The 18,634-nt window shown below is 35.7% G+C and overlaps 1 protein-coding gene across 1 annotated transcript in view; it reads left to right on the forward strand.

Annotated features, from left to right (window-relative positions):
- LOC309579770 (sodium channel protein type 5 subunit alpha-like) overlaps positions 1 to 15,817 on the forward strand; it is a gene marked incomplete at both ends in the record, with an annotated part of 33,813 nt that extends 17,996 nt beyond the window's left edge. Inside the window, 9 exons of the mRNA XM_082293245.1 lie at positions 1,103 to 1,217; positions 1,866 to 2,020; positions 3,771 to 3,944; positions 7,715 to 7,969; positions 8,875 to 8,928; positions 9,813 to 9,954; positions 11,907 to 12,007; positions 12,801 to 13,065; positions 14,847 to 15,817. Of these exons, the coding sequence (XP_082149371.1) occupies positions 1,103 to 1,217; positions 1,866 to 2,020; positions 3,771 to 3,944; positions 7,715 to 7,969; positions 8,875 to 8,928; positions 9,813 to 9,954; positions 11,907 to 12,007; positions 12,801 to 13,065; positions 14,847 to 15,817 (2,232 nt within the window). The remainder of the gene's footprint in view (positions 1 to 1,102; positions 1,218 to 1,865; positions 2,021 to 3,770; positions 3,945 to 7,714; positions 7,970 to 8,874; positions 8,929 to 9,812; positions 9,955 to 11,906; positions 12,008 to 12,800; positions 13,066 to 14,846) is intronic.
- Between the last annotated feature and the right edge of the window lie 2,817 nt (positions 15,818 to 18,634).

Here is an 18,634-nt window from a genome sequence, read left to right on the forward strand (position 1 = left end):
GATTAGCACAGGGTCAATGTCTAGGTGGACTGCTAGGATCCATTTTGTATGGTTTTGGTTCTATCAGGAAGCATCATCAGTGGAATATCTTCGGACAAGTTCTCAAAGAGGCAAAAAATTGCTGATGACCTTAGAATCATCTGTGGCTATTTCAAATATCTTGCCTGTAAGCATTTGATGACAGAAATTCATTCCCTGCTGCAGTGGAATCTGGTATTTCTTGGAATTTGTAGCGGCAAAAGGACTGAGAACTGATTCTGATCACTTAGAACTTCTGCCTGTAACTGGAAGCATCATTCTTTTACAAGGATTTTAGGAAAACCGTTCAATTTTTTACAAAAATAAAAACTTGCTAGTGAAAGATTCTCTGCCCATGGCAAAGGGGTTGAAGTTACATGATCTTTAAGGTCCCTTCCAACCCAAACACCCAAGTCATTCTGTGATTATACGGGTCTAAACTTCAATGATGTCTTTAACATTCTGTTAAATCATTTTGCCTTTTAAGAATGACTATTAGGAAAAAAAAGAAGTGGAAAATCAACTGATTTACGTTATTTCGTGCAGGGAGACAGATTAAGACACAGAGAACAGTGGCAGAATTCAAACAGCTTCAATCAGAGTTCTGGGACTTCTGAAAATGTAAATGTTTTCACAGTAACACCCCCAAAGAAAGAGCAACAAAAGGTAATTATAAATTTTATCTTTTTATGGAATATGCTGGGCCTTCCCATCTTCAAGACTTTTGAGACATGATTTGTATCTCTAAAAATAGATTGGCCTGATGAAATCAAGAGTTTTCTCTAAAATTGTAGCATAATACAACCTTTTCTAAACATTTCCCTTCCTGCAAATCCAGCATAGAGGACTAAAAGGAGCCAAGAAACTTGTTAAATTAAATCAATGGAAGCAAAGGGTAGGGATTGGCTTTTTCTGTCCTATTCTTTGTAACTTATTTTGGTAGTTCAGCAACATTAAGATAATTTATACACAGCAAATTTCTTTTGGTGGGGGAGAGGAGATGATAATTTTCATTTCTTTTAGGTTTGGTAACCTTATTAATGAAAAGCAAATAAATTCTTTTCTTTCTCCTTCTCCTGTGCAGAAATATCATGGTGTCCGTAGCTTTTCTGAAGCCAGCACTGTGGATCCAGTTGTTCTTCTGGAAATGTTTTCCCAACCTAAAAACTCACAGCTGCCTAAGGACTGCTTTGCAGAAAGTAGGAATCTTTTTTTTTGATGTTGCACTAATGCCAAATGAAGCAGTGTTCACAGATATCCATTTGGAACATGTCCAGATTAGCAGGAACTGTTTGCCTGCTCATCCCAGTGTGGATATCTGCCTTTGATTATCTGAACATCTCCTTATACTCTGTTGACTCTCATGGTTCAATCCCGCTGCCTTTACACATTAATGAAGAGTATTTCTGGTGCAGAGCAGTGAACAGAGAGTCCAGTTGTAATGTCTCTGCAGTGCAATAAAGTGAATCAGTAAAAATAATAATTTACCCAGCTACTAGTTAGGTAGTATCTATCTCTTTTCAAAATACAATAAAAGAAAAAAATGCAGAAATAAACACATTTTTAAAGAAGAAAAGGCTTCTTTTGTGCCCACAAGCCTCACTGCAGCAGGGCACAAGAAGTTGTCTGTTATTCCATGTATGTGCTTTATTAAAAGATATTATTTTGGCATAAAAATTTTGTCTTTTCTTTGGCTTCAGATCATTTCAACAACAGCATCACCTCATAGATAAAAGAGCACATTCTTCCTATAATCTGTAGAAGCCCTTTTTTAGATGTTTTGTACTTTTTAGATCCATATCTCAACATTTTCCATTGAACCAATATGCTGTTCTCTCTCTTTTCAGGTTGTGTTCAGAGTTTCCCATGTTGTGTAGTGGATGTCACAAAGTTTCCAGGCAGAACTTGGTGGAACTTTAGAAAAACCTGCTACAGAATCGTTAACCATAGTGGTTTTGAATATTTTATGGTTTTTATGATAGTACTGAGCAGCGCAGCACTGGTAAATTTCATTTAATTTCTCCACTTTTGAATTAATTTTTGTCAGTAAAGGAACAGTATTGGATTGATTTCTTCTGCTATGACATTCCTTTCCCAAGGGAGAGACAAGAGTGTAATAAATGTAACCTTTAGAAGTCATAATACTTTCCTCCACTTGGATTAAACACATGGATTTAAATATATGGAATCATAGTTCTTCATTCAACATAGTTCTTTACATTTTGTGATAATTACAAGGCTAAACCAGAGTCTGAAATTACTTGAAGGAAAGCTTGAAAAAAATAAGAGCACTTCTAAATTTGTAAAGCAAGCTGCCTGCTCAGTAAAAATGTAAATTGAAAATCATCCAAACATTATGATCAGAAGCTAAAAGTGAAGGTGGCTGTGAACTGGTAGTGAGGTAATGTTTCATTACTACTCTCATCATATCCATTTCTCCTGAAGAATAAGGGAAGATTTATTTGATTTGAAAGCATATTCACTGTCTACTGAAAGTAACTTGTTAAATAAAACATTTTATAGTGCAGAAGGAACATAACCAAATAGTCTGAAGGTGGTCTGTGGTAGATGTCAGAATTTCCAAATAAAGTCAGGTCTGTGAACATTACATTCAGATTGTTCTCTGAACCATAGATTTGAACTGTCTGCTTGGAAATTCCCCTGACAAAACCTCCAGGGGAACTCCCTGGGATTCCAGTGAGGGCTCCTCTGTGTTCATAGGGAACCAAACTGAAGAAAGGAAGAAACTGAGTTATTTTTAATGTATTGTATGATCCAACTAAGTTGAACAAAAAGTTAATTGGGTACCCAGGTGCAAAATAACAAAACAGTAACAATTTCTTGACAGCAAAGATGTCTTGCAGTGTTGAGAACTTTCCCATTTCTAAGATACACTTGTCCTCTTGCAAAAAGGGACTTGTCCATTTTTTGCTTGTTTATAAATTTTAATGATATGAAATTTTCTGAACCAGCTAAAATGAAGGGGCACCAGACCATCACTCATGTCCATGGCTTGTAGTGAAATTAAATGAGATGGTGATCACAGAAAGAATGCTCAGAAAAGCAGGGGAGAAGTGGATGAAAGATAAAATACAGACATTTGGAAAGGGTTGGTGAGGAAATAATGAGAGGTGTTAAAAGGAATTTGGAATAGATTGGCAGGATAAAAACTTTAAAATAAATTAGCAAGGCAGCAAATACTTTAAACATAAGCAAACACTGATTTGAACAACAGCAATCAATGAAACATTTTCCTAAAACGTTAAGGTCAAGGTTTAGGTGAAAAAACATGCAACTCCAGGATTGAGCAGTTGCAGATGAGGTGTTTGTCAAATTTTTCCATACCTGTATTACAACTCTGCAGGCTGGCTCAAGATGACTCATTTGGAAGGTCAGAGTCTGACAGACACTGGTCAATGGATTCAAGTCAATCTTTTTTTGTGAATAATTTTAGACCAGCCCCTTCAAAATTATCAACTCTCTTGAGAAGCCAAAATTTTTTAGCCACAATTGACCCTTGTCAGACATTTTTTGAAGTGTTGAACATAAAAACCTGAAAGTATGGGATTTTTCCAATGTGAAAATATTTTAAAAAATTAGTTTTCTGCTTTTAAGTATAAAACTAAGTGATGGTTGTCCATAATTTAATATGAAATGGTTATAATAAGCCATACTGTGTATTCTTGTACAATTAAAAAATAATCTTCTGTAAAATTACTGACCTGTTTTAAAATTGAACTCTGAAATTCCAGGCATTTGAAGATATTTACTTGCAGAAGAGGAAAAAAGTGAAAATTATCCTAGATTATGCTGATAAGATATTTACCTACACCTTTTTTATGGAGATGCTTCTGAAATGGGTAGCTTTTGGTTTGCACAGTTATTTCACAAATTCCTGGTGTTTGCTTGACTTCGTCATTGTGTGTGTAAGTATTATACTCAGCTTGTCATACATTTTAATTTTTGATATTTTCTATCTAGAGAACTACATGTAATTTCTGATTATGAATAATACAAGTGTAAAAGACAGTTTCCAAAAGCTGAAAAACCTTCAACCCAAAGAGGCTTTAGGGCAAATTTAAGTGGAAATTCTCAGCAATATTCAAGAAGTTGCTGAAGAAACTTTTATTAGGTATCACTATCATTGAGAATCTTGATGGCTCTAAAAACCTTTTCAATTGTAGAGAGAGAGTTCAATTAGTGATCAGAAATAAAATTAGAATAAATTGATTAAGACAATAGAAAATGCAAAGCTACTTGACTGTTCTGGCCCCTTCCAACCCAAACCATTATATGATTCTGTGATTTTGGTATTTAGAAACAGAAAAAAGAAAGAGTTGCTTCCTTGAAGGAGAAGAAATTTAGATGATAAAGACAGTTGAAAAGTATGGTTGGAAAAATCATTTACCAGTGAGTTAAAGATAGGAAAATACTTTGTACAGCCCTAAAGAGAAATGTTGGAATCACCAAGAGATAAGTGCAGTGTTCAATACATATACATTTACTCTGAATGTAGAAAATGTTAAATATTATAATCTTGCTGTATAAAAATGAAACATTTTTGCTGGTAAACATCACACTGGCACAGTTCTGAAGTCCAATATTTTTAAATAAGGAAATCTAAACAGGTGACTTGTAGGATCAGAGTGGCTTTTGATAGCCTCAGGGTAGTCAGAATTGGAAGTTGTGAAGTATTAGGAAATTTCAACACAGACATCTAATATTATGACTATTTGTAAAGAACATACAGCATGACTTGAGCAGTTGCAGTTTTCTAATATAAATAACAGTCCAAAACAGAGGATAAGCATGGAAATATCCAATGGCTGAACAATGAGATGACAAATTTAAATAGGGGACGAGACAAATCATGAACAGTGAAAAAAAAAATCTTTATTATTAAAACAACTTCTTAATGTTTTCATTTAATTTTCTCTCTTAAAAAAACTTAAAATGAACCAGAAGTCTTTTTACAAATATTTTTTTGTTTCCACATCACCATCCTAAGTTATGATAACAAATTACTGTATGCACTGTTGAGAATAACTATGTAGAAAATGGGAATATTTTATTTGGAAAAACTGTTCTGGTCTGGTAATGTATGAAAGTATCAGAGTTACCAATTTGATTGTAATACTAGTATTAAAAAAAATTATATGAACCGTTTAAAAAAAATCAGAATTAATTCCATTTTTTTAAAAAATATTAGAAAAGAATGAAGTAAAATTATATTGTGATAACTTTGAATGTGTATTTTCCTAATTTGACTTAGTGGTGAAAGATACTGTAATCTTAGGATTGTCTACTAATATAAATAAAATTTTGTATGCCATTTAATGATCCCAGTTCCAATTCAATGAACACAGCTGTCCTTTGTTTCCTGGGGACGAAATTCTGTTTCTGAAGACTCATCATCTTGTTCCTCTGGGACCACCCTGAAATCTCTCAGGACTTTTAGAGCACTGAGGCCTCTCCGAGCTCTGTCAAGATTTGAAGGGATAAAGGTAAAGATATTGGGAGTCTGGGTGAATATTTTATAATAGCTGCTTTTGAAATTTCTGTGAAAATTAAAACTTGAGTGTCTGTTTTGGGACTTGATGGCATTAAGATGCTTCAGAATTACCTACTTACATCTTATGGTTGTTATTTTGAAATAACACCTAAGAATTTCACAGAAATTTATCAATACAAATAAATTAAAGAAATAAAATTGTTATGTTCTACCAGAACATTATTACATATAATGATGTGAATAATGGAACATTTTTCCATATTCCTGATTTCAGTGTAAAGGGCAGAACAAACCAAACAAGAATTCCATTAGACTTGTAGCTTTCTGAAACCTGTTCTTGTTTTATTTTAGACAGGGAAAAATTTCATCCAGTGTATTTGGAAAATTCTTCTGAATAAATAAATAAATGTGCTTGAAATAATAGGAACTATTTTTAATTACTTGTGAATAGATAAGAATCTATATACAGATTATTACCGAAAACAAACTGTAATATGGGAGAGAAAGCTGTACTGTGAAAGTTGTAGCTTATCAGTCTTCATGACATAACAAATGTAATGACCACGTTGTCCTTAATTTTTTTTCATTTTCTGAGGCAAGAAATTGGAAACTGGGAAAATGGATTAATTAAATCATGGCTTCAGTGGAAATTATTCACTTATGAAACATCTTCTTGTAATTCCCGTTATTCAGACTGCTATGCTTATGTCAACTCACCTGACACATTGCTAGACAGGCTCATGTGCCACATTTGGGGTTCTCCAAGTTGGATCTGAAAGATAATAAACCTTTAAAACTACTAATAGCAGAGGAGCTTCTTTTAACTCCATTTTAAAAACTGCTCTGAGTGAACTGTCTAGAATCTTTAAAGTCAGTGGGGAGAATTAAAAAATAGTATAATGCAAATCATCTGATCTGTGTTACATCACAGAATGTGAGGAGACACCGACTTCAGGCACTGGGAGGGACATAGAGAAAAACCTCCTGAAAGTCGTGGAGGATAAGAAGGACTCAGTTAGAAACAGCCAGAGTGAAGTTAGGAAGGGCATTTTTTACCTTTCAAACCTGATTATTTTTTATTATGGGATGGATGAGGGAGGGAAGAGCCATCTGTGGTCTCAGATACTGGTTATTCCTGGTTTGGATAGGTGAACTAGGAGCTAGGGAGGAATTTGCTGAAGTGCCAGGTCCAGTGTGCAGAGACCATCAGGATGAAGTTCAACTGGCAGCTGCCTATTGGTGGCTCAGAGGTAATTTCTGGGACAAATGTTACTTAATGGCTTAATTAACAACCGGGAGAATGTGGTAGAAATTGGCCCCAGCAAGTTCCCAGATGATGTGAAGTGGGGGCTGAGCAGATAATTAATAGACTGGGAGCAAGGCTGCTCGGCAATGAGAGTTGGACAGACTGGAGATATGGTCTGCAGAAACCTCAGGAAGTTCAGCAAAAGCAAAATCTTCCACCTGAGCCAGAATGACCACAGGTGACTGTGGGACTCTCAGTGAGCAGCTTTGCAGAGAAGACCCTGGGGTGGAGGGCAGGTTAAACATTTGTCACCAGAACAACAAAGATCTGCCACATCTTGGGCACGTTAAGGCAATTCTCTCGCTGATGTTTTTGCCACCTGTGAGACTGAATGTAGAGTGTTGTGTTTATTTTGGGGGTCTCCAGGGTAAGGCAGATATTAACAAAGTGGAGAGTGTCCGGCAAAGGGCCACCAAGATGACCAGGGGACTGAAGAGGAGAAACTGAGAGAGCTTGTTGTCTGGAGAAGAGAAGGGTAAAGAAAGGATTGTTGTCCTCATACAAAACCCATCCAAAGTAAAGGAGTGGGTTATTTATGACATTGTTGTAAATGCAGATCAAACAACCCATTCTGCTGTATCTGATTCTTAGGTCCCTTAGCTACTACAGACTCATAATCTTATGTATTTCTTTCACTCAAGGAGAATTCTGGTTGCCCTCTGTTTTACTTCCTCAAAAAAGGCAAGACAAATACAAAAAAATTACCTGTTAAGGCAAGCATGAGTTTGGGCCAAGGGCTGGTTGTACCTTTGTCATCTATTAGTCATTATATGGATGAAAATTCTCAATAGATACAGAAGCAGAAAAAATCAGTGGCTTTCTGGGGAAAGTGATCTATTGAATGCAAATAATTAATTACCTTCATTCATTTCATTCAGGTTGTTGTGAATGCCCTCTTCGGAGCCATCCCCTCAATCTTCAACGTTCTGCTCGTCTGTGTTGTCTTTTGGCTCCTCTTTAACGTTCTAGGAGTAAAATGGCTCGGAAACAGATTTTGGAAATGCATACTCAAAAAAGGAAATATTACTCTCATTAATAACAAAACTGATTGTATTTCCTACAATGGGACATGGACAAATAATGTTGTAAATTTTGACAATGTTGGCATGGGATACTTGGCTCTTCTCCAAGTGGTAAGTTCTACAAAAACATGCTTGTTTTTGTTTTCTCCAAGGAATGGGTTGAGCAGCCCAACCAAGGGACACTGCTATGCTTCTGTTTATCTCACAGAAACTTGGGATTTTTTAGCTTCCATGAATATTTTCCTTATCTACGAGCTGCTCAGTTCCTCCTAAAGAACTCTGGGACATATGCAGCCTTGTGTTAAAATCGAGAACTCTGCTTCACAGCTTTTCAATTTTGTTTTAAATTACAATTTTGTTTTAATTTTGATTAAGAAACTAAGCCTGAAATAGTCTGCGTGTTACTGTATTCGGAGTTGTTCTTGTTCTCTCTGGTTCAGAGTAGATAAGAAAGAAAACTCATGGACCAATTTATTTAGAATTCTATGTTTTCTTTTGTTGTAAGCGTCCTGAAGTGTTGGGATGCTAATTCACTAAGCTTCCTAATACCACAACAAAGGAGAGAAAGGCATTTTTTAAAAGTCTCTGTTATCCCTGTATCTTTTCTAGATGAAGGTCTTTGCTCTGGATCCTCCAAAGTGTTCGTTCTATGTTGAATAAAAATTTCAGAATGGAACCATCTGCTGTTCTCTTAGAAATTGTTTTTATGGTTTTAGGTTGTATTTGCTAATTAAGCTGAAACTTTTTAGTGTTCCTTGGTTTTTTTTACAAAAATTTCAATTTAACAAGAGTAAGCTTTAAGACACACTTGACATGAATCACCTTTTTTTGTTTTCTTTTCAGGATTTTTTTTTTCTCTTTATTAAACTCCAGTGAATCATACTTCCAAGAATATATTTAGAATTGATGCATATTTTTTATAGCACATTGCTCATTTTTTCCACAACTATTAACACATTTATATCAGCAACAGCTATTTTTTTTTCTTAGTGATTATAAACTGCATTTTTTTCCAGGCAACTTTTAAAGGTTGGATGGATATTATGTATGCAGCAGTAGATTCACGGGAGGTATGTCACAAAAATGAAATTTTAGTTATTTTCCCTTTCCTTCTTCCCTTTTCTATCTGTACAATCAATTTTTCAGCTTTGCAACATCAGGTGAAAAATACAAGTGGATGAGTACATCAAACTACATGGTGAAACAATAATCCTTGGAGTACCAAGTATCTGAAACTTAGATAAAAGAAACTGATCACAGTAGAGTGACACCACACAAAAAGAGGGCAAGATAATATAAAATTTTGCACAGGTCTGATTTGGAAACAGAATATGACTGTGCCTATGAAGTAAATTTTCTTCCTTTTAAAACATATGCAGTAGAATTGAAACAGCCTGCAGCTTTAGCAGTTATTTCAGAAGGTTTTCTTGCCTACATTTGACATCCTCACCATTTCTTCCCCATTTGCATGGGCTGTTTCTCACTCTCATACTAGTACAATGTGTTTTAACTCTTCTATGTTTAGTTGACTTTGCATTTTTTCTCACTCATTCCATTGCTGTACTCTTGACTGTAGTTAAATAGCTGCTAACTAACAATGTTGTTCCTTGTATGGCTGGTTTAAACTGCTTCTTGCCTGGGATAGCATTCCAAAGGATGGAAGTTCACCATTAGGTACAGTCTGAGCTGTTTTTCTAATCATGGAATTCACAGGGTCCCTTCTGATTGGAACTGTTTATTTATTACTAAAAAATTTGCTTATATATTATCTTTACAAACCGTAACAAGATAGAACAATACAGTTCTACTTGTACACCTAGATAAAGATTAAATGTGTAGAAATAATTTATCTCTCATTACAATAAAAAGACCTATAATAAACTGGAAATTATAAAGCTGTGATTATCTCATTTTTACCAACATTATTTTTCTGGTCTGATTTGTTTTTTAACAGATTGATCAACAGCCATTGTTTGAAGAACGCTTATCCATGTATGTGTTCTTTGTGGTTTTCATTATTTTTGGATCTTTCTTCATGCTGAATCTTTTCATTGGAGTGGTTATCAGCAATTTTAACCATCAAAGGAAAAAGATAAGTACTACATGAGCTAACTCAGTCTCTTGTAATCCCACTTTGATTAAGCGAATGCTGGTTTAACATCTAGATGTCTAACATTTTGAAATAACTATTTAGCTAGATAAATTTAAAATAATAACATTTCAGACCAAGTTTTGAAAACAGGAATCCCCTTTTCCTCAAGGCTTTTACCTGTAAATTCTATTTTCCTGCTAAGTCCTTAATTTGTTCTAAGTAGAGAATGAGGAGGAAGGAGAGTATCTTTAGAAATGAGAAGTCAAAAAAAGTTACCCAGACTTTGCTACAGGAGAGTGGAATTCTTTTCTTCAGCTTTGAAGATTTGCTTTGGGAAACAGAATAACCCTTTTGCTGAGACTAAACACCTCACAAATGTGAGCGGGGTAATCAAGAGACACTCATGGAAGGACTAACCTCTGCTTTCCTGGTAAAGAACCTTGAAAAGGTCTTGTCAATCAGAACTTCTTCTAAAACTAGCTGCATTTTAAAAAGTTCTTAATCTATAAAATAAACCTACAGATCAATTTACTGGGGTTTTGAAAAAATTCTGCATTGGGATCCAAGCCATGACCTCAGGAGGAGGTTGTGTAGAAATTTAGAGGCTGCTTAAAGCCCAAGAAGCACTGATTGCTTCCACTTTTCTCCTCATAGTTGTTATATTCCCTGTTCTTGTTATTCAGTAAGAAATGGAAAGCAAAATCTTGGAATGGAAAATGCAGCAAAGAAAAGCAATAATCATGCCTCCCTGGAATACTTCACCTTCCTTGTACCAAGCTTATTTATCAATTGAGTTCTGTCCTGGCTCATTTAAGGGCTTAAAGTATCCAGAGTATCAAGGGAAATTGTGTCTATTAATCCACTTGGAAGTCTTACAACAAAGAAGCATCTTGCTCCTTGAAAAAATACCAGAAAAGCAGACCCTAACAGGAGGTTTACAATTTTAATGTTCCCCTTTGGAAGACAGAATCTCTACAGGAGCCATTTAGTATTTCCATAGGTTGACTTATACACCAAGTGTCAAAGCATTACTGCCTTTGGCAGAGAAAGATAGAAATAAAACCCACAAGAAATTCTTCTGTTCTCTGCATTTGGACAGAGAAAGGATGTGTAGGGATTGAACAAAAGCAGTCCAACTTCACTGTAAGAATTTCCTTTTATAACAAAGTCCCAGTTACAATAATCCCAACAGATAAAAGGTTAAGTAGTTTATAAGCTTGAACATTTGCTAGAAGTTTATGTGGATGTAACACTTTTTTCTTTTCTTAGTACATGCTGTAACTGACTTTTTTTTTTTTTAATTTTTCTCTTTCATTTCTTTTCTTCTCTGGGATTTCCACTGAGATTCCATATATTGAAGTTAAGTGGAATTTTTAAAGGTCTTGATGAAATGATGCACATGGTGGATGCCCTGCTGAACGTTGTAGCAATTTTGTTGTACAAAATGCTGATCACTTAATGCTTTTATGATTAATGCCTTCTGAATACTGGGTTCCAACTGATTGCTCAGTAATACAGGTGGTGTGGATGGTAAAAAGAAATTCATTGCCAGGAACCCCCTGTAGAACATGGTCCCAAAGTGCTTATTCATCCTCCTCCATTTACTTGCTAGTCCAGCAATGGACTTCTGCTTCTACCTTTCCCAAAAATATAAAATATTTTACTTCTTGATGAATCGTATATAATTTTGAAAATAGGAAATAGATTTGCAAAACTTCAGAAAGGCTCTCACACTTGTCAGAACTGAATTGGGATCACTGCCTGGATTTGACTTTCATGATCAAATCCACATCAGATCAAAGATCAAGGGCAAAAGGAGAAATGGTGAAGACACATTTGGTCTCTGTGCTCTCTTAGGTCCTGCTTGTGACAGCTGTAAACTCTTTTTTACGTAAATTTGCTCGTATTTATTTAGTTGATTTCAGCTGAGCAACATTATTCTTTCTCTTTACTTAGGTGGAAAAGATTTATTTTTGACTGAGGAACAGAAAAAGTACTATAATGCCCTAAAAAAACTTGGATCCAAGAAACCCCAAAAACCCATCCCAAGACCATCGGTGAGACCACCTTAAGTAGAACATGACAGAGGATATAAAGATGATGATATTTCAACTCAGCAGGCAGGCACTGGGAAATAAATTTTGCATTAGAGCCCTTCATCTTCCTCATTCAATATAGTATTTAGATTTTACTCTCTTTTGTTTAAAAATTCCATTTAACACAGTCATCTTTGAGGGTATTAATTAAGGAAATTTACAACCTATTTATCAGCTACTCAAATGTACAAACATTTCAAACCAGGTCATATTAAGTATTTGATATTCATAATATGATCTGGGTTATTTAAGTTGCATGATGTTGCTTGTGCAACTAGATGGATTATTGCAGGTGAGAATGAATACAGAGTAGTACATGCCCCACGGCTGCTATTTGCTTTCAATTAGTCTTATGCTTTATTTCTTAGGTTTTCTTAAATTTAATTCCAGGCTTGGCTTCGCATAGTAACTACAAAGAGTTTTTCCTGCTTATGACATTTTAATTAGAATTGCTTATCTTAAAATATCTACATCCATAAGTATTTCTATTAAAAGAGCAATCACAATGTACTCTGAATGTTTTCCTGCTGTATATTTTTTTCTAAGCCAACGTCCTTGCACAATGCCTGAAAATACTGAAAGTACTGTGAGTTTTCTTTGAGGGTGTAAAGAAAACCCCTAAAAAAGCTTCTAGTAGTTTATTGTTAAATTTATGTTATCTTGAATTCCTTTTCTAAGCACAAATTACTGATTATTATTTGAATTCAGGCTGGGTCTCAGAAGTAGCATTAAGCAGTTCTCATTCTCTCCACAGAATGCATTCCTAGGATTGTTGTTTGACATTGTATCTCACAAAGCTTTTGACATCACCATTGTGATTTTCATCTGTCTAAATATGATCGTTATGATGGCAGAAAACAACCAGAAGGGCACCAAGGATGTTCTTAATAAAATCAACTATTTTTTTGTGGCTGTATTCACTGCAGAATGTGTCGTAAAAATACTGGCCTTAAGGCAGTACTACTTTGGAAGCGGCTGGAATGTGTTTGATTTCAGTGTTGTGGTCCTTTCAATAGTGAGTAAGTATCAATCATTAGGTCAGGTAATGTATTGCACCAACATGTTGGGAAATGGTTAGAGGATCAGGGACATGGATCATTGATAGAATTATGGGATCAATAAAAGAACTGTACAAGCAATAGGCCTGCAAGTAAAGGTTAGTGTGAGAAACTGTCTCCATGAGAAAATCCCTGTGTGAGAAACAGGCCTGGGAACAAGAAGGGAGTTTGAAGATTTGCAGCTGTGCAGATAAAACCCAGAGAGGGGAGGGTGAACTCTGAATTCTTTTAATCATAACATAACTGTAGAAGCTTGCCAATATAGTCTGATTATGTAGAAGCAGAAATACGCTTGGATAGTTTTAAGCCACTTAAGAGTTAACAAGCTGGGATACTATATAAGTGTCTCTAGATTGCTAATAAAGGGAGCTTGCTTTTATCAACCATATTGGCTGGACTGCAATTTCTTCCTCCCCCTGCCGGAGTCCACGGACCTTTTTCCAACACCAGTATTAAGCCAAATTCCAGTATGAAGTTACCATCTACATATGTTTGATAAACAAATTCTAGATCCATTTTACTTCTTCAAACTATCTGCTGAGTGATTCCTTCTAAAAGGCTGTATTTTTGCTTTCCCTTATATTTTTGCAGAGTACTAAAAGGTAAACGGAGTTTTCCAATTTTTTAAAGTATGATTTTTATTGAGGAATTAACAGAATATTAATTTAATTCAGTAGCATCTTTTCTAAGTTATTGTTCTTAAACTGTTTAACTTTTTATGCTTTCAATTTACGTGTTGTCACGTTAGCTGTTGTTTTCACAGTAAAAGAAAATTTAGGTTACAAATACCTTTGCATCAAAAATGGGAATTAATTTAATTTTTCCAGGACTTCCTCTTAAGAAGGCAGAGCCCAATTGCAGATTTAGAAAGCTCAGGAAAACTTGGTTGCTCAATGCCAATCTATTTGTGTCACTATTTGTGACTGAAAAAAATTATTAAAACTGGCTTTTCTTTTCTTGGCTCTTTAAATAAGACTAGATGCTTATAATTTATTCTGAAAAGGGTCATACATAGCTCTAGTTTCTCATCCAGTTTATTTTGTCTGTTCTTCCTACTCAAGCTCAGGTCATATCATATAATAAAGGATGGGAAAGAAAGACTGCTCTGAGTTCTCTGCTTCTTGCCTAAGCATGGTAGCCTTTTGCCATCCTGTACAACCCAGAAAAATGATGACTCCTTAACTCATCTGTTTGTAATCATTTTCATTGCTACTGTGTCATTACTCTGTAGGGTCACAGAATGAGCTGTTATGGGGAATAAACACTGAGAGACCATTTTCCTTTATTTTCTTCTTGCTCTTCTCTGATCTCATTTGACTACTAAGCATTAGTCAAAGTCTCACATTTAGGCTTAGGCCTGCAGAAGAAGCAGCACTCAGACAGCGGCTCAGAGACAGCCCCAGAGCTTCCAGCACAGGATCTGAATGGATTTTAAAGGATTTTTTAGGTACTTGAGCAATGAATGCATAAATTCACCTCCCAAATTAGAGAAACTTGGGAGAATGCAGCTTCCAAACTATGCAAAAATCTTGATAACTCTTTAATATTGAAAGATATTACAATTTTTCTTTCTTTACCTAAGTTTTTTTTCTAAGCAGTTTCAGAATTGATGATGTTTGTATTGAGAGCAGTGTAATATGATCAGCATTACTTCCAACACCTAAAGCACAGAATATAACAAAACAGACATTAATTTGACTAACTTGACCTGACAACATTTTGTTCTCTTTTTCCTTTCAAAGGTCTTGGCGTTTCTGAAGTCTTTCGAACTTTCTTCTCCCCTACGGTTTTGAGAACTCTTCGTTTGGCGCGAATTGGCCGAATCCTGAGAATAGTTCGCAAAGCCAAAGGAATTCGAACTCTTCTTTTTGCACTGCTGATGTCTCTTCCTGCACTGGTCAACATTGGCCTTTTGCTCTTCCTGATTATGTTCATATATGCCATCGTGGGCATGGCAAACTTTGCCTGTCTCCACTTGGAGGATGGGATTGATAACATTTTCAACTTCCAAACCTTTTGTGGTAGCATTCTCTGCCTCTTCCAAATTACAACATCAGCTGGCTGGGATAGTCTTCTGGCCCCTGTTCTAAAACAATCTGATGCGTGTGCTCCCAAATTAAATTTAACAGGGACAGAGAAAAGTAATTGTGTAAATAGGGGCTTTGGTATTTTATATTTTGTAAGCTATGTCATTATATCATTTCTCATTGTTGTAAATATGTACATAGCTGTCATTTTAGAGAACTTCAGTGTTGCCACTGAGGAAAGCACTGATCCTCTTTGTGAGGATGACTTTGATATGTTTTATGAGACATGGGCGAAGTTTGATCCTCTGGCAACGCAGTTCATAGATTATTCTGCTCTTTCAGACTTTGCAGATGCACTGGCAGACCCCTTGCGCATCCCAAAGCCCAATAAAATCCAACTCATATCCATGGACATCCCTATAGTTAGTGGAGATAAGATCCACTGCTTGGATATCTTGCTGGCTCTCACTAAAAGGGTCTTGGGAGAATCTGGAGATCTGGATAATCTTGAATTAAACATGGAAGAAAAGCTCGTAGCTGCCAATCCACCTAAAAGTAGTTATAGCCCAATTTCTTCTACCCTTAGAAGAAAACAAGAGGAAGTGTCAGCTCTAATTATTCAAAGGGCCTTCAGGAGGCATTTGAGACAACGTTCTCTTGAAAATTTATCCTTTAAAGCATTGTAAACATAACAGTGCTGTCTTTGAACGAGAACTACAGGACAAGCAAAGTCTTCTTGCATCACTGCTTAATGAAAATAATGGTAGGAAGATGGATAAATTATGTCCTTCTCCTTCCATATCCCTCCCTTTATTTTATGATGGCTTTGCTGAGACAGACAGCAATAGGTTTGACACATAAGGTTGCCCCAGGCTGCAGTATTTCCAATTAAACCAATGTCACTTATTTTCAGATGGAGACAATACTTTGATCCCAGAGCATAATACCCTAAATTTAGAATAATTATGGCAGCCTTTAAGTATTGTAATTTTTAGGATTTGCAAATGCTCCTTAAAGCAATTAAGACTTGAACAACATAAATATTAGAGGAAAATCAAACCATGGAATTTTTTTTCGTCAGCTACCGGAGTTGTTGAATTAATTCTTTCAGCTGTCATTTTTATATTAGTTCATGTTTTTACTGAAGAAATCTGTAAAAGATCAGTTGTAAGCACGTATTTATAAACACAGAAGGATATAGAATAATGTATATCTCTTTAGGGAGATCCAATTTTTCCAAACAGCCTTTATTGTAGCAAAATTAAGTAATTACTGCAGTTCTGTAAAAGAGCTCACTCAAGGCACTTCAGTATAATCAGCCTCTAATTTTGATGGTTTTGGGACCATCCTCCTCCTAATGTCTTTGAATGGATTTCTTTATGCCTAAGAATTTTTGGGGTGTCTTTACACAAACACCTAAAGAGATTGAGCAGATCATCCTCAGTTGCCTGTGCCTGAAAGTTGTACATCATTTGTTCTTTGTATCATTCAGTGTATGAAAATTGTTGTAATCATAGTTACCAAAGTCAAAGGACATTATGCAAGAGGTATTGTTTCCAGAAAAGAATAATTGTACCTAAAATTCCATCATTATACTTCATCCCTAGAAAGCACTACTTAGTAATCTGAAATGAAGTTAATCTTATGAGATGACATTTATTAAAGTTAGAGAAAGCATTTATTTCATTGATTCTGAAAAAAAAAGTATGAACAATGTGTACTAATATTTTACTGATTTTTTTTTGCAGTTTGGAATATTGACCAGTTTAGATTCTTCAATAAATACTTCAGATGCTTAACATGTTTTTGTCTGTTTTGTAAGAAGTATCTTCAATTTCTTTTATTACAAGATATAATCTGTTGTCAGAGAGGTAGAACAACAGTAATATAATTTTTCCAAAGTAGCTACCTATTAGCACAAGAAAACTGAATATATTTTGCTTTTCACTGGAAGTCAGAAAAGATTTAGCATTTTCAGGCCAAGAATAGCAAGAGCAATAGGGTAATGAATTTTTACTGTCATTTACCTTGTTAATGACTATTAAAATATGACCCATATAGTCAAAACTAAGCTATTTTCAGGACAAATAAAGGCACAGGAAAGCTAAAAGTTAAAGAGCTCGGATACAGGATAGTTTGAATTAGATTTACTATGGTTAAACATTGGAACAGCCTCCCCAGGGAAGTGGTGGAGTCCCCAACCCTGGAAGTGTTCAAAAAATGAGTGGATGTGGCACTTGGTGCTCGGGCTTAGTGGTGATGCTCAGTCAAAGGGTGGACTTGATGACCTTGGGGGTCTTTTCTAACCTTAGTGATTCTAAGATTACTTCCAGAACCAGCTTCTGTTTAGATAAAAACACTGTTGAAGAGGGTCTGCAGAGCTCTCAGGAGAACTCAGGGGTCAGCAGCCCTGGGCAGTGGGATGCAGAGATGCTGGGTGGGCCTGTCTCCTGTCCAGCTTGGACAGTTTCATGCACAGTGATGCTCATCACTTAAAACTATAAATTTTGTTTGGTGTGAGCTGGAATGAGCTCTGGAGTGAACCAACAGCTTTTGTTCAACGATCATGTTCCATTAGATGGCAGCATTTACTGTGGTTTAGGATGTGGCCAGTGTTCAGTGAAACAGGTGAATATTGCACACTTCAGTGTAGAGGTACTAAATTAACTGTGAATTGTTTAGAAAAAAGTGTCACAACTCTCTTTTTTCTATTCTGGCCTTTCAAGTTAGCCACAGTTCTCAGTAAGTGCTTGTTTTCTTACTGTTCTGGTGTCTGATAGACCTTAATGGTTGTGAAAAGAAATAAAATTGTTCTCCTGTGTGCTTGGACTTTCCAGAGGGGTATTTTCAAGCATTTCTCTATAGCATTGTAAAAGGAAATGTTTCTTAGAGAAGAGGTAAGACTGATTTGTTCTTGCATATTGGAAAAGAAGGAAAGACTGGAAAAGCTGTGTAAGAGAATTTAAAACATTAATCAGTCTGATCTTTGCAATTAAAAATCATATGTTTGAATGCAACATCAGGTTCTCTGTCCAAAACTAGAAATACTTTGAAGAGGAACACTTGATTTCCATTGCAGGGGCAGCAGTTTTGGACAAAATCACACATCTGGCACGGACACATCCTGAGTGATTATATTACTTCAGCAAAATATAAAATCACCTGAATTCACCATGGGGCTAATTTAAAAGTCTGACCAATTTTTTAGTATTGCTTAAGCATTAAAATTGCCTTAGCAAGCTGTTGCAGGGTTGAAAGGAGAATGGTGATATCCAGCTGTTGCAGCTTCTTCCTGCTGCAGTTGTCCAAAAGCCAATTCAGCTGCTGAGGAGATGTAGAGTTCTTTAGAAGTCTGTAAATGTTGATGAGGTAAAGCAGTGAACAGCGGGGAGCTTTTGACAATTCTGTTCATCTGGAACTGTGAATTTCTCCAGGTAAAACTGCCTAGATTTATGTGAACTCCATGAAAAATTCAGGCATGCTTGGAACACAGTGGATGAATA

Source organism: Coloeus monedula (assembly GCF_965178545.1).
Source record: "Coloeus monedula genome assembly, chromosome: 1".
Taxonomy (NCBI): Eukaryota; Metazoa; Chordata; class Aves; order Passeriformes; family Corvidae; genus Coloeus; species Coloeus monedula.